This window comes from Cinclus cinclus, chromosome 2 (genome assembly GCF_963662255.1).
Source record: "Cinclus cinclus chromosome 2, bCinCin1.1, whole genome shotgun sequence".
NCBI lineage: Eukaryota > Metazoa > Chordata > Aves > Passeriformes > Cinclidae > Cinclus > Cinclus cinclus.
The window spans coordinates 88,352,491-88,367,505 of record NC_085047.1 but is presented as its reverse complement, the minus strand read 5'-3'; the positions used below and the strand labels follow the sequence as shown (position 1 = coordinate 88,367,505).

The following is a 15,015-nucleotide window of genomic DNA, read 5'->3' as shown; positions in this document are numbered from 1 at the left end:
TCCACTTGCTCCCACATTTATTTAAGGATTTTTGTTTGGGAACCATCAGATTATTACTTACACCAGCAAATTATTTGGTGCTCTTCACATTATATTTAGGTTCAGTTTTGCTGCTGTTGTGGTCAAACATTAGTTATGCTGCCTGTTTAGGTGGATAAATGACATCAAGATCACATACACTGAAAATCAGAAAATAGTTGTTAATTCAATTCATGTTTCCTGAAAACAACTTCTGTATGAGAAGTCTCTGTCCTGGATGCTAACTCATGCCAAGACCATGTACACGAGTTTTTCCCCTCTGTAGGTGTGCCTCTGAAGCTCTGGCAGATAGACCAGCTCTCTGGAAAATGCTGCAAATGCACACAGTCCCAGGAAGGAGGTGACCTTGTCCTCATTACATCCATAATTTTTCTGAAGAGAAACATTGTGGTGCAGAGCCCTGAATCTTTGATGTGATGTTCCCTAATGCTGTACTTCTTTTCAGGTCTGGGAAAGAGTTGCCATCCTCAAAGAGCCATCTCATATCTCACATCGTTCTTCCCACTCAACTCACACACCAGCATTTTGGTTTGGGTTTATTTGTTTTCCATTTTTTCACATAACATTTTCTACACCTAGATAAACCATGTTGCCCTTGTGTAAAATGATACAAAACAGTACAAAGAACTTACATTATGTAACTCACTTGTTCAAATCTATCTATAAAATATTTACACTGTGTAGCTCACCTGAAGACATCTACTTATGAGGAAAGCCTTCAGAATATTATTATACTAGGAGTCAGAGACAGAAATATCACTTCATAAAAGGTAAGCCTTTGTTTCTTTACTTTTCTATTGTACTCAAGATGCCACTGAGTATGTAACAGCAATTCCCTAAATACCTAATTATTATCTTACAATCAGATTTTTTTCTCCTTCTCTGGCTTTGGAGAAGGATCTGAGGTATTTAACTTATGGCACCAGTACTCAGTATACAAAAAGTTCTGCTTCTTTTCCAGCACTTAGTGAAATCCAACCCTGCACCTACAGCCAGGTAGATGACCACACTACTCTTGGAGGATACAGATGGAAAGGAAGAGCAAATCACATTTTTAAACATCACAGTTATTGACAAGCCTAATGTGTTCTCTAGGTACAGATTAGCATTGCTTGAAAGTAATGAGCGTCCCTGATGCTCTTAAAACATTTTCAGTGTTCCCTCCAACACTGGTCAATTCATCTATAGCTTTCTCCCTTCAAAGAACAGATATCCAAGTGGACTGACTGTTCTCCACACTTGCATCCACCTTTTTCCCATCTGCCCATAAAAAACTTGTAGTCCTTGTAATCTTTAATGTTCTACACCTGGAAGTAGTGAGTCCTGTGCAGTTCTCTGGATGTCTTGGACCTAAACTGCGTCAGAACTCTAATCCCTGTGCCTGTATCTTCACAACAAGCATTTAGAGTTATTTAAAGGCAGCCTTTGGTTTAAATCTCATTACATATGAATGTTCTTGCTAATAGAGTGAAGATTTCTTAACTCAAACCACATCCTACTCTTTAAAATACTTCCAGACATTTATTGGGCCAAACTCAGAGCCAGCTAGAAGCGGTGGAAGAAAGGCATAAGGTCATGGTCTCTCCCAGGTGGATGTGAGCCATTCACTTCTCTAGTGTGTTACAATTTGGATTTTGGAGCCAAGGTTTTTCCTATTTTTTTTTTTCCTATGGAGTTTGAAAATCCTCTGGGATGATTTACATGAACAAAAAACTTTATATTTGGTGCATGTGAGAGATGTCTGTTATGGATCTGAACTAATCTAGGCCTTAATGCAGGTTCTCTTCCCTCCTATACAGATGAAGATAATATACATTATATATCATGTAATGATTTCTCCGCTGTCATGAGCGGTATCTCTTTGAAGAGGAAGAGAGGAAGTAACCAAATAATTTTACTCATTCTGAGCCTCAAAGTACAACATGGTCAATGATTATTTATTGCTCCCTTATGATTTATGCCAAGACTAGAATCTAGTTAAGTTAACCTAACAGGCAGTGTTTTGTATCCTATATAACCAAGTTGCATATTGCAATTTAAAGGACACAATCTGAAGCTACACCATACTGGTCACAAAAGGGCTGGAGGCACAAAGGCATGAGACTGTTCATTATTACTGCCAATCTGTCCAATCACTTCCAGGAATAAAACTTTTTATTAGTCAAATTATTCTCAGAACACTTAAACATCCCTCCAATTCTTTCCTTGGCAAAGATGACAACATGTTACAGCTGCCTATGAATCTCTAGCTACAACATATTGGTAGATAAAACAGAACTGAATTCTTCTGTGTACAGTTATCTGTTATACAGATGGAGTTATCTCTGGGGGCGGGATATTCTGAGACAGTCTATTTAAGCAAAGTGTAATCCAAATGGTGAACAAAATTAGTTTTTCTGTGGAGAAGTTCATAGATATACGGTTGCTATGACAACTGCATTTGGCTCTGGCAAAGGGAAAACAAGTGGTTCTTTTTAGACTGAAGTAAAATAAATTTAGTCTGGTTGCACAGAAAAATTGCTTTTTCACTCTAGTTTCAAATACTCCTTCTGTAGCAAGCTTCCTTAGCCTCCCTTTTTAGATTTTAGGGGAGTTCTTCTACTTTAAAAAAAAAAAAACAGTACATCTATTGGAATTACAAAGGGTGAGCGCACCTCCCTTTCCCTGCCCTTCCCATATCCAGAGCACAATTTTGTGTTCCAAAATTCTACAGATTGCACCCTAAGTGCAAAATAATAGAACCAGATTTCCTGCATCTAAGCAGCATAAAAATGCAAACTTGTATTCTTAACTTCATCAGATCATAGAAGACTGGGAAAAGTGGGAAAGACCTGTTATTACCAGTCTGTTGGGAATTCAGATATATGGGGACTGAAATGCCCTCTCTGTATCTGATGTGAAAGACAGCCAGGTTGATTTTTTTTTTGTTCTGTTGGCAGTTGGAGAACCAAGTGGATTTTAAGCCTCTGGTATTTTATATCTTTTTTCAGCTCTCCGCTTCCAGCACTTGTTCATGCATATCACTCCCACAATCACACAGGCCAGTGCAGCAGGTATCACTGCAATGTACCAGGACAGACCAACAGCTGGAAAAGTAAACAAATTAAATATTAGAAAAATTGAAAAAAAAACCCAACAAACTCCCAGGAGCATAGTCCTCTAAGCTCAAGTGGGGAGAGGAGAAATAACAATAAAAAGGATGTCTGCAAGTTAATCTTCCAGCAGGACTTAACAGTTTTGAAAAGAAGAGATCTATTGATTGAGCACTCTGGGAGATGTGTTCATGAAGACAGGAGGAAGGATTGGAAAACAACAGAGAGTGAGAATTTAAAGTTCAATCTTTTGCATACACCAAACTTTCTGAACTACTGATTAGAGCAGCTGTGTGCTTTCTATCTTGGTTTGTTAAAAGCAGACACATTCCAAGCAGGAAATCCAAGCACTGCATGGAGCAGGAATATTTAACAATTAGTCCACACTCAAGTCGTGTGAATATTTTTTTCCTACAGAGCAGCTTATAAATTAGTAACAATCAACCCAAGACTCAGAACTTCCTAGATCTGGCTAATTTCCAACATCATTGTCTGTCCAGACCATTCTGGATTATTCCAATGCATACTGCCTCCTCTGTAGTTATTCCTGTTTAGCTCATGGAAGACAAGGGCAGCACATGATCCAGCAAAATGAGTACAAAACCCTCATCATAGGGTGCTGGAATGAGTCATAACTGATAAGGAAGTCTGAAAGTGTTCATGTGCCTTTCTAAAACAGTGTGAGCAAGCTTTGGTGGTTCACCAACGTCATGCAAAGAAACAGTTAGCATTGCTTCACACTGTTTATACAGCTGGCTCTTGGCCAAAGGTGTATCACACTGCAACATTAATTGCACTGAGTTTAGGTCTTCTCTTCCCATGACTAGGAGCCAAAATAACAACACCCATCATAATTTACAGTTCTTGTTATTTTGGCAGCAGTCTGTGCATGAGGAAAAGGAACACTAATAATTCATTCTGTTACTGTCTTCTTTTTTCCCCTACTTGTTGAGGAGCTGGAGGAGATTTGGCACTGCTGCAAAGAGAGTTTGCCAGTAGTCTCACTGGAACAGTTATTTCACAAAATGTATCTAAACTGGAATCTTATCCAATAAACAGATATACCAGCACAGAGGGATCCTTATCCCTGCATTTACTGTAGGTCAGTAAATTACCTACAGAAGGTGCATTTTGTGAACGGGGTGTATCAAAGACTACAAGTGAAAGAGGCAATCAGATTTTCACTAGGCAGTAACTCATCCCAACATTAGCTCTTACAGTATAAAAAGATCAGCTGATAATTTAGCATTATAATAATAATAAAAAACATAAAAAATAAGCAGCAAAAATAACTACCTTCCTGCTTGACCCTTGTTGGCAGTACTTGGTATCCATATCTGTTCTGGGCCAGACAGGTAAAGTCTGTATAAAAGTCCACTTCTTCAACAGAATCAAAAATCAGTGGTACTTCAATGAAGTTTTCACCGTTTTCTACAATTTCTCTGGAAGAATAAGAAAGTTTTAATGTTAAACGTTTTAATAAGGTGTTTTTTCTCTATTTGATATGCTCATTCTAACAGCACATTGCAAGGAAATGCATTGGATATTGGCTCATTTCTGAACGAGCCCCTCACCATGCAAGGATGCCTGTTGTCTTCCACTCAGCAGTGCTAACTACTTGAGTCTCAGTGGGCAGTACCTATCCATTTTTTGGAGTCTAGAGGAAAAAAATACCTGGACTTGTCTTCCAAAAATAAAGAAAAGGCAGGGAAATATGGCAAGTGGAATTCTGTGTATCTTTGAGCTCACTTCACAGCATTGTTCAAGGACCTAATTCCTTCTTTCCCACCACCTGAGGTTAATTCTTACAACCAGCTGGAAGAGGACATATGGGGAACATAACCATGCAAATGTTCTCGGAGAAAGCTGAACCACTATTCCTGTCTATCACATACTCAAAGCCAAGAGCTCAATACAAGAAACTGTCCAAGAAGTTTCCAGCTAATTTCAACATAATTATTTTAGGAGTCCCACCATTTCAAAGTGTTTTTTTTTTAGCTGGAGTCAAACATTGTCCCATGATATCTTTTAGTCATTACCAGAGCAGTTGTCCAGCTGCTCTTTAATGATCTGATCATGAGCCTGCGCTGCTTGACAGCAACAGAATTCCCTGGGTCCTCCTTCTGGGAGTTCTGTGCCAGAAATTTCTGAAGGGAATTTGTTTTCCCAATGGTATTTGAGCTGTTTTGTCATGCTGCCATAATGAGGACTTCCAGCAGAATTTGGGTGTCTCACGCACTGTGGGTCCAGCAGGAACCTCAACTGTCACTGTCACTGTCACTGTCCTTGTGCAGTTGCCTGATAATATATAACAGCAATAATGATAGTGATAGGCATAAGGAAAGTAATTTTTCAAGTCCAAGTAAGAAAGTGCTGCTCTATTCTAAAGCCAGCAGAGATTATAACTGCCACACATTTTATGGTTTCTGGCCACAGGTTCAATGCATTTTCACTTATCCATATAAACAAGGTTATAAATCAATTTTCCAAACCATGCTGTGGGGAATGGGAAAACACCAAAAGGCTTGGGCATAGAGCTGAGTTCCTATGTTACCTCTGGCTGCAGCATGGCCAGGCTGTTACCTGGCACTGGTGGCCACGAATTGCCAAAACCATCTCACATCCATAACAGTTAAACATTCTTGTCCTTCAAAATATGGATGCCACATCCCTAAAATGTGTTGGAAACAGCCTCTAGTCCATGCTAAACCCTAATCAATTGGTAGAAACCCTTTGGGAAGGTGTGTGACTAGTTTAACAAGTAACAGATGAGGAAATGGCATCCCAGAGACAAGGAACCTTCTAGGCTCTGTCCACCAGTACAGGCAGAGCTACCAGGCAAGGGTAATGATCTTTTTGGACACTCTGAGCTTCATGAAACAAGAAACAAAACAAGCTAACTTGGTCCTCAGTGAAGAGATTTCAGTCAGAAAATTTAGCTCAAATTTACAAAAGCACCAGAGGTATGCCTGAATGTAGTGAGTTACTCAGGTAACACTTCACAGGTACAGAAAGCAGGTATCTTTCCCTTTCCTAGCGGGAAAAGCCTTGAGGTGTGCAGCTATGTAGCAGCTGAAAGAAGGCTCCTCAAGACTAGGAGACACAATGAATCACGGCAAAAGGATGTGGAACATCCTGTTTTTCCCTCCCACCAGCATTCCCTTCAGTGCTAACCTCTTCTAGCACTCAGCGGGTGCCTGTGTGAGTCAGTTTCACTCACTAACATGGAAAAGAACAAGCTTAGGGGGGAAAAACAATGTTATTTAGAAAACAAAACAAAAACCATCAAACCACTAGATAATTTTCTGTTGTCTTAGTGTATTCGAGAACCTCTTGAATGTCAGGGAGAGAATTTTGCCACTTTGCTGTTGTGGGGTAAGGAGACAGATAAGAGAGGCACTGGGAAGGTTCAAGTCTCCTTGCTTTCCACTACAGTCAGCCCCTACAACAGATCAGTTGTTCACGAAAATGTGCTTAAAGTTTGTCTCAAAGTTGCCTCATTTGCAAAATACCATGTAATAAAAACAGAGATAAAGAATTTATTTCACTGAATGGGGTTTTTTTGGGGGTTTTGTTTTGTTTTTGTTTTGGTTGTTGTTGTTGTTGTTGTATTTTTGGTTGGTTGGTTGGTTGGTTGGTTGGTTGGTTGGTTGGTTGGTTTTTTTGCTTGCCTGCCTTTTTTTTTTTTTTCTCAGCTCTCACCTTCACTTCAGATCTGTCTATTTCCCATTTCATTACCTGTCATTCACCTGCACCGAGAGCCCCTGTAGTACTGCAGTTTAGAACAATAAGCACAAGGAAGCACATTCAACCAAACTTACTGTCGTTCCCCTTCTGTAACTCTGTTTTGTTTATAAACCATGTCGACACTGGTGTCATTTGCCAGCCATTCCACATCAGTTTGAAAGTGGCTGCTCAACCCAACAAACACTTTGCAGGGGAGAGTCATCTTGGAGCCTGTCAAAAAAAGAGAAAGACTGAAAAGTAATTTGGACACATATGAAGAACTACTCTCCCTTTTGGTGGAAACCAACAACTCCAGTGGGAGATCCCACGCACCTCAAGTACCACTGCTTTCAAAACTGAAGTCAATCTCCAGATCGCTTTTGATCTCCTTGGCAGCAAGACCCTTGAGCGTGGCAGTCCGTCCTGCTGCTAAACAAATCATTTCCCTTTTGCAACATGTAGCAACTCTTGCACTAAACACACTTTCTGACCTACTGCCGCCCAAAGGGGAATGTGTGATTTACCCCTCCGGAGCAAATGCATCAAACCAGCAGCACAGCTTCACTCAGAAGTGATATGGGTGAGGACATTCAGCTGAAAGTGGGACTTCCAGGGATAAAATGATTCTGTAAAATTTCTGAAACGTTTTAATTGTTGTAAGTACTTTAACTCAGGGATAAGGAGACTCCAGACTGATGTGTACCTGTATTCTATGGAAGTATATCTATACACCCAGAAGACAGCACCTGGTCGTAGACATTAAAAAGCAAAGAATGCTCCAGCACTGACCCTCAAGTAATATAACTGAGATTAAAAATCTACAACAATTTATGCCAACAAATTATACCATTAGAAGACCTGCTCTAGTTTTTCTCCGACTAGCTGGGCCTTACCAAGAGCAGCCGATGTTGTCTTTTGGGCTGGATACACAATTATCGGTGTAATTCTCTTCTCTTGTTCTTGGCAAAAAAAAAAAGAGAACAGAGTCAGTGCTAAGGCAAGATAAAATGTGGGCATGGCCCCAGAACCAGAAACATGCCACTTCACCTAACACATGTCGTCTCCCAGGAAAGGATTTGATTGCTAAACCTTCTGGCAAGCAGAGATGCTGCGGTTCCAAGCCGGAGCCCCGCGGCTGCGGGGACGGGCGGGATCCCGCTCCCGCCCGAGCCTCAGGGACGGAGTGAGGAATGTGCGGCACGGCCGCCCCCTGCCGGCCGCCCTGCGCAGCAGCGCCCCGGGCCCGCCGCCGCTCTCCCCGCTCTGTGGCACAGCAGCACAGCGGCCTGTCCCTGCCCTGTGGCACAGCAGCACAGCAGCCTGTCCCTACCCTGTGGCACAGCAGCACAGCAGCCTGTCCCTACCCTGTGGCACAGCAGCCTGTCCCTGCCCTGTGGCACAGCAGCACAGCAGCCTGTCCCTACCCTGTGGCACAGCAGCCTGTCCCCGCTCTGTGGCACAGCGGCCTGTCCCTACCCTGTGGCACAGCAGCACAGCGGCCTGTCCCCGCTCTGTGGCACAGCAGCCTGTCCCTGCCCTGTGGCACAGCGGCCTGTCCCCGCTCTGTGGCACAGCAGCCTGTCCCTACCCTGTGGCACAGCAGCCTGTCCCCGCTCTGTGGCACAGCGGCCTGTCTCTGCCCTGGGCCACTGCCAAATGTCCAACCTCCGAGCTCCCCTGAAGCCCCATGCAGTGACAGCCCCTCCTGCCCTCGAGACATCAATTATTCCACTTAACAAACACAGCTACTTGCAGGACAGACCCCCGCCCTGCCAGGGGTGCTGTGGGAGCCCCATCAGGGACAGGACAAGCACTCCCTTGGCATAGCTGAAAGGTTGAGCATGAGCTCCTCTGAAGAGTTTCTTTAGCAAAGAAGAGATTTTCTTACATGCTGTAATGTTTTAATATTTCCATCATTGAATCATAGAGCCACAGGTTTAGGTTGGAAGGAACCTTGAAGGTTCCTAAAACCTTTCCCAAAAGGTTCCTAGGACCACTAGATCCAACCCTTCTGCCATGGGCAGGGACACTTTCTACTAGACCAGGTTGCTCAAATCCCCATCCAACCTAGCCTTGAACACTTCCAGAGGGGGCATCCACAACTTCTCTGGGCAATTTCTGCCAGTGCCCCACTACTCTCACAATAAAAACTTCCTCCTAACAGCTAATCTCAACCTGCCCTCTTTCAGTTTGAAGCCATTCACCCTTGTCCTGTCACATCATGCTCCCTAAGAAGCCCCTCTCCGTTTTTCTTGTAAGCCCCCTTCAGGTATTGGTAGGCCACAATTCAGTCACGCCAAAGCCTTCTCTTTTTCAGCTGAATAAATCCAATTCTCTCAGCCTTTCCTTGTACGAGAAGTGCTCCATCCCTCTGATCAACTGATACTATATTTACCAACAGTTTCCAGTTGAATTGTCCTGGTGATTTCATACGCCACACCTTCAAATGGAAATGACATCTTGCAGGTGTAATACCCCGCATCTGTTGGTAGCACAGATGTCATGATCAGAGATGCTGAACCTTTCAGAATGATGAATCTTTCATTGTCATCTTCCAAAGGCAGAGCATCCTGGAGAAAGGACAGAAACTGGTGTTATGACTCAGATAGCTATGGTTACACCCTGTGTAACGCTCAGACAAATTATCTCTGTCTCTCTGTTATTAGTTCACTTATCCCTGGGAAATCTGAGAAGTTCTGCTTTCCCACCAAAGCACAAGTTCTTTTAATGTGTATCCATCCCTAAAATACCTTATGGTGCTATATGAAGTGTGAAGAACTACTATTTTAATCTATCTATAATGTGTGTGCATAGCACATTTTAAGATGGAAAACATATAATAGGCTCTTCCTTGAGCCATCTTAAGAGCAATCACATATGATTTTAGTACCCATGGAGGTTTCCACTATGTTATCATTTTCCATACATGACCTCAAAAGAGTAATATTATTCTAAGGCTTAAGGAGTAATATTCTAATAATTGTCCTTGAAGACAAATACATGTAATCATGCAGGATTTCACGTAACTGTTACTTACCCTGTAAACTATTAGAAATTCCTGCTCTGTATCCCTAAGGTTCCGTTCATACACAGTCTGGAGACCTGCTAGGAGAAATTATGTTCCTTCCTCGTGAAGTTATGATAACTCTTTCTTGCATTTGTAACAAGAACCATATTGAGGGGGGCAGCCTTTTGCTTAGATAAAGTGGGTTATGTTCCCACTTCTGAAGGGAGTCCTGTGCAGCAACATTTTGCTGATATGGTACAGATCATAACCTAGGCACTGCAAGCCAGCTTGCATATTGCATCCTATAGTAAGGCTACAGCTTCACAAGGCAGAGCATGTGATCCTAGTGGGAGTGTAAATAAAAGCTAAACCAAGGTATTATGCAAATGGAAGAATCCCCTGCTCTCCATTGTGAAATTGAACAGCCAAGGATGTTGTATTTGATGCTAGAGTCAAAATCAATCTTGCCTACTTGAAAAGCAGCAAACTGGCCATTTAAGCAAGAGAACACTCCAAGCATTATGTAATTCATCCAGTATTTCCAAATGCTGTATTCCAGTTGATTAATGAAAACTACCCCACCTGAACATGATGTTCAGGATAAACATAAACTGGAGATTTATGTGCCAGCTTGGGATGAGGCTATGCACAAAGAGGAAGTAAATGTTCTACCTTGTACCACTTGAGCTCCAGGCTTGTCCTATTTGGTGTAAAATCCCACAGGTCAGGACAAACAATCTTTCCAGAGGTGAAAGTGAAAAGGACCTGGGGATAGGCAATCTCCTGAGCAACTGTTTTCTCCACAACTGTGAGGTGGATGGAGACCTCGGCACAGAAGGAGGAGTTCCTGCCAACAGAACAGGGAGGGATGAGCCCAGAAGAGTGATCGAGGGGAACTCAAATGACACCCTTGGTTTCCTCCTGACTCCATTTCCCTCCTTAACAGAGGCCAAGACTGAGATCATACTAGGAGGGATGCTGGAAAATCACTCTTCCTTTGGCATAATCTAAACATGTTGTTGGTATATCTGCTTTAGACCTTCAGTACACAAGTTTCCTGTGCACCTTTAGGCTACAGCACAATTTTAATTTTGTGAGGAGGGGGAACATATTAACCTGAACAGTAGCAGGTGTGTCGTGAATCCTGCCCCATTTCCTTGGAAGAGGTCTTGACTAATGAATAAAACCCTAATGATTAAATAAAAAGCTTAAAGCATGTATTACAATACACCTGCAGTTACTATTGCACAGCCATAGACATTTCTGTGAGTACATATAATTTTGTGTAGCAAAGAAGGCATTCTGGCTCTGAAAGGTTTGCAATATTCAACTTTTCTTTCTGGCCCCAAGGAAGACCACACTGGAAGAGATAGATGCTTAAATTCCATCCTTTGCAACCTCTGGAAGGCCTGTTTCAGAGATGCCTCTACTCAGGGCAGCACATGATCTTTGAAGGGGCCAGCAAAGCCAGGGAATGTGGGCTGCCACCTCCAGGAGAGCAGCTGCAAGCAGACAGCCTGACACTACTCCCAGGGCACTGTGGCCATCTGTCACATACAGGCCAGACACCCAAATCCAAAATATTTGCTCCACAGAACCAGAGATCTGTGATAGTTCGCTGCTACCTTCATTTTACTGAGTTGATAAAAAGATCTGCTGGCTTCCCTGTGGGATAATTTGCAAAGGAAATGCAATTTGCTTGCACTTTATTAATCCTGCAATAAAGTTAGCAATGAAGTTACCTACTTGGCTCTTGCATATCTTTTTCAAGCAAATTTCACAGCATTTTACTATATCTCTTAGTACGCTGCCATAGTGTTATATATTGACAAAGTGAGGCAGAATTGTCCAAAAAGGGGATTAAAAAGCACTGTTGAACATCTCAGGCAATACTCTGCTCTAGAACAGTATTTGCAACCTTTTGCCATTTGGGCTTTGCTGTTAACGTCTTCTCTTCTGCTCCACAACTGAAATTGCTGCTGAGACTTGCGAAAGGCCAACCTGACATGCTGAGCATGATTTCTCAACTTGTCCATCTCTTCTACTGCTGACACGCATCCCTCACAAGATGTGCCTTGCAAACAAGGAGACCATGCTCTCCACAAGCAGCTTCGGGGATGTAGAGATATGTTCTGCAGCATAAACCCCAGAGCTAGGTGCCAGAACTATACTGAGAGGCTGGCTGCCTGCAGGAGATGGCAGGGGACAGGGACCTGGAAAATCTTCAAAAGTTCAGGCTCTAAGAGTGGTGGGACTTTTTGCCTTTCACAGTCCTCAATAAATCCAGACCCTGGAACCTCTTTTGACATGGTACAGTGCGCTGTTAGATTGAAAACACTCAGAAAAAAATTTACCAATAGGGCTGAAAAGAGCCATGGCTAAAGTTTCAACTAACTGCAATATCACAAGTCTGGTACCAGTCTAGTAAACACACACTGGGTCTCGTGAACAGTCTTCCAACAACACCAAGTTGATCAAAATCTGGTTTAAAACGTGACTCCAAAGAAAAGTGAAGACAGGGATATGGAATAGGGAAGAGGAAAGCCACTGCAGAGCCACAATGCCTTATATATGCTTCATAAGGCATTCTGAGGTGCAACAAAGATATTTGTGCTCAGCAAACCTGCTGCCTGCAGCATGCCCCACTTGCCATAGCACTGACTGGCTCAGAGGTAACTAGAAAAAACTATACACTATTCTCCTGTGAGACTGTCGCCAAAGTGACAACCCTGTGTCACAATTCATCCAGATTTCAGTACTGGTAAGGATAGGAGACACACTATGCACTCCAAAGTTCTTGACTTCACATATTTTTTCTCTCTAATAAGGTCAGCAAGGGAATTATCTTATCCAGGAATACTCTAAATATAACTGGAGTTTAAAATCTAGGTAATGCATTTAGACTTAGTAATTTTGTTAGTGAACTAGATTTTCTTTTAAATACCCACCTTTTTGTGCAGATATATACTCCTGAGTCTTCTAGCATCACTGGTAAAAACCAGAGAGCATTTCCTTTTGCCCAGATTCTTGAATCTTCATCTCTTCCTGTTACCATGTTGTTTGAACCATTTTTATACCATGTGATATTAGGGGTCAAGGCAGAGAAATCCAAATGTTTGTATCTGGGGGAAGGGCATTTCAGAACCACAGGTTCTCCATGGAGTTCATAGTAGTGTTTGAAAAACACTGTGTGATCTTGGCAGTTTTCTATATAAATCAGAGATATTTTTTACATTACTGTAAGACAGGAACATTAAAAAAATGATAGGGGAAAGAGAAGGGAAAGAGACAAATATACATTTACCTGTGTTTTTGACTTGCTGGAGTCTGAAAGCAGAGACACCTACTGTGCATGTCACCAGGACTAAGAAGAGCCCATGCATTTTTTTCCACAGACAATCAGGAGAGGGTCGAAGGAAAGTGTTTTGAAATCTACAAGGAAGTTTAATACAAGACAGGTTATATAATCAAAATACTCAACATTATCTAAAGAATTAACTGCTATTTATCTCACTCTACAGAGTTTTGGTCCATCTTCAGTGAGCAGAAAGGTGTCTCTAGTTTATGGGGACTGAACTGTGGAACCAGAACAGCTAGCTTGGCACACACATATCATTTCTGGCCCTTCCCTTTCAGTCCAGAAAATCAAAACAGCATACCACAAGATGCTGCCGTCCCCACGGCTTTTCCAACCAACAGCTATGGGTGAAAAAATTTAGCTCTGCTTATTTTGCAATAAGATGTGACTGAGGCACAGGTCAGCTACTTCGAGTGAACTGTAGTGTAGTAGCCTGGGTGAACACAGGAGCAAAGTAGGCCAGCTAGTGTTAAAAATTCATGCTACAAGTAGAGCCAAGATTTCTTGTCTCCAACAAATGTTTCTGTTGGGACAAAAACCATTTACTCCCATGACATGTACACCTATCTTGCTGGCAGTGCAAAAATAAGTTTTCAGCATGGACACTTACCATCTGTTCTAAAAAAAACGATAAGGAAAACCCTGAAAAACCTCTCCTGAAAATCAGACAGGGTGACTACTAAAGGAAAACAAAATTCTCCTCTGCCAGTCATTCATCAAGTGTCATTTGTATGGGCCTGCCATATATGTATATACATATGGCAGCATCTGTATACATCACTGAATGCTTCTGCTCTGCCACGAGGCTTCAGCTCCTGCTACTCAGCTGATTGATTATGCTTTACCTCAGTGTGCCATGGGCAAAAATATATAAAACATGCTGGATAGAGGCACTAGTTTATGCTCTATGTAAGGAATTTATGAGAAATACAGCACACATATCTACATGATACATTACACTATTTCCATTTTATATACAGAAATGGAAATTGCATTAATTTAACATTACCTTAAAGTGATGGTGAATATTAAATGACTGTACAACTATTTCAAATCAAAACCAAAAGGAAAAGTATTTCTATCAATATAACAAAGCCATGTTAATAGGTATACACCTTTGGGCATCTTTTTTTATCCTGTCATGCTCATACTTCCATCATGGTTTTAATCCAAATTTCTCCATCTTCTAGTAACTATACTTACTGACATCTGATAGTTTGAATACAATAAACTATTTCCAGATTGCTGTCATCTCTACAACACCACAAAACCAACCTCTTGCTCAATAATACTGTTTCACAACCATGGGTTATCTCCCCTACTCTTAGGTCTGCATGGGTTTCCAGGGAATTGGTATGGAGCTCTAGCCTCTCTCAGCTGCATCTGAACCAGGTGCTAGAGGCATTAACAAGCCCCATGGTTCACATGGATACTCTGTAACAGGTGAGTTTATCTCTCTTCAGATCCTTTGCCTGACAAAATGCTTGGTTATTCTGTTCATGGCTTTCTTGTCCCTTTGGTTTAGTAACTAAAAATCTCCATAAGCCCCACATCATTTGAGGGTTTAGGGAAGGTTTTCTTTCCTGAATTTCAATCAGATTCACTTACCTGTGTTTCTGTAGTCTTTCTGACATAATCGTCTCACAAAAAGAAGGTATCAGACTGAAAATTCCTAGTGAGGACCTTATATAGGGTTGCGCTCAACACAGAGCGGAAATTTGTCTGTCATTGCCCAATCAGATTTGTGTCAAACCAAACAACCTAACTTTCTTTCCTTCCGTAGAGTGAGGATA

The 15,015-nt window shown here is 41.9% G+C and overlaps 1 protein-coding gene across 6 annotated transcripts in view; it reads right to left on the bottom strand.

Annotated features, from left to right (window-relative positions):
- Nucleotides 1–386: 386 nt before the first annotated feature.
- Nucleotides 387–15,015, bottom strand: part of LOC134041323 (interleukin-1 receptor type 2-like) — a 31,308-nt gene continuing 16,679 nt past the window's right edge. For 4 of the 6 annotated variants that reach the window (XM_062487921.1, XM_062487918.1, XM_062487922.1 and 1 more), the window contains 8 exons: nucleotides 13,169–13,296; nucleotides 12,813–13,071; nucleotides 10,537–10,711; nucleotides 9,253–9,427; nucleotides 7,751–7,816; nucleotides 6,953–7,088; nucleotides 4,428–4,573; nucleotides 387–3,125 (listed from right to left, as the gene is read on the bottom strand). In XM_062487921.1, the coding sequence (XP_062343905.1) occupies nucleotides 2,998–3,125; nucleotides 4,428–4,573; nucleotides 6,953–7,088; nucleotides 7,751–7,816; nucleotides 9,253–9,427; nucleotides 10,537–10,711; nucleotides 12,813–13,071; nucleotides 13,169–13,296 (1,213 nt within the window). In that variant the 3' untranslated portion in view covers nucleotides 387–2,997. Of the gene's footprint in view, nucleotides 3,126–4,427; nucleotides 4,574–6,532; nucleotides 7,089–7,750; nucleotides 7,817–9,252; nucleotides 9,428–10,536; nucleotides 10,712–12,812; nucleotides 13,072–13,168; nucleotides 13,297–14,830; nucleotides 14,875–15,015 lie in introns of those variants that run through there. The other 2 variants (XM_062487924.1, XM_062487923.1) reach the window with 2 other exon arrangements.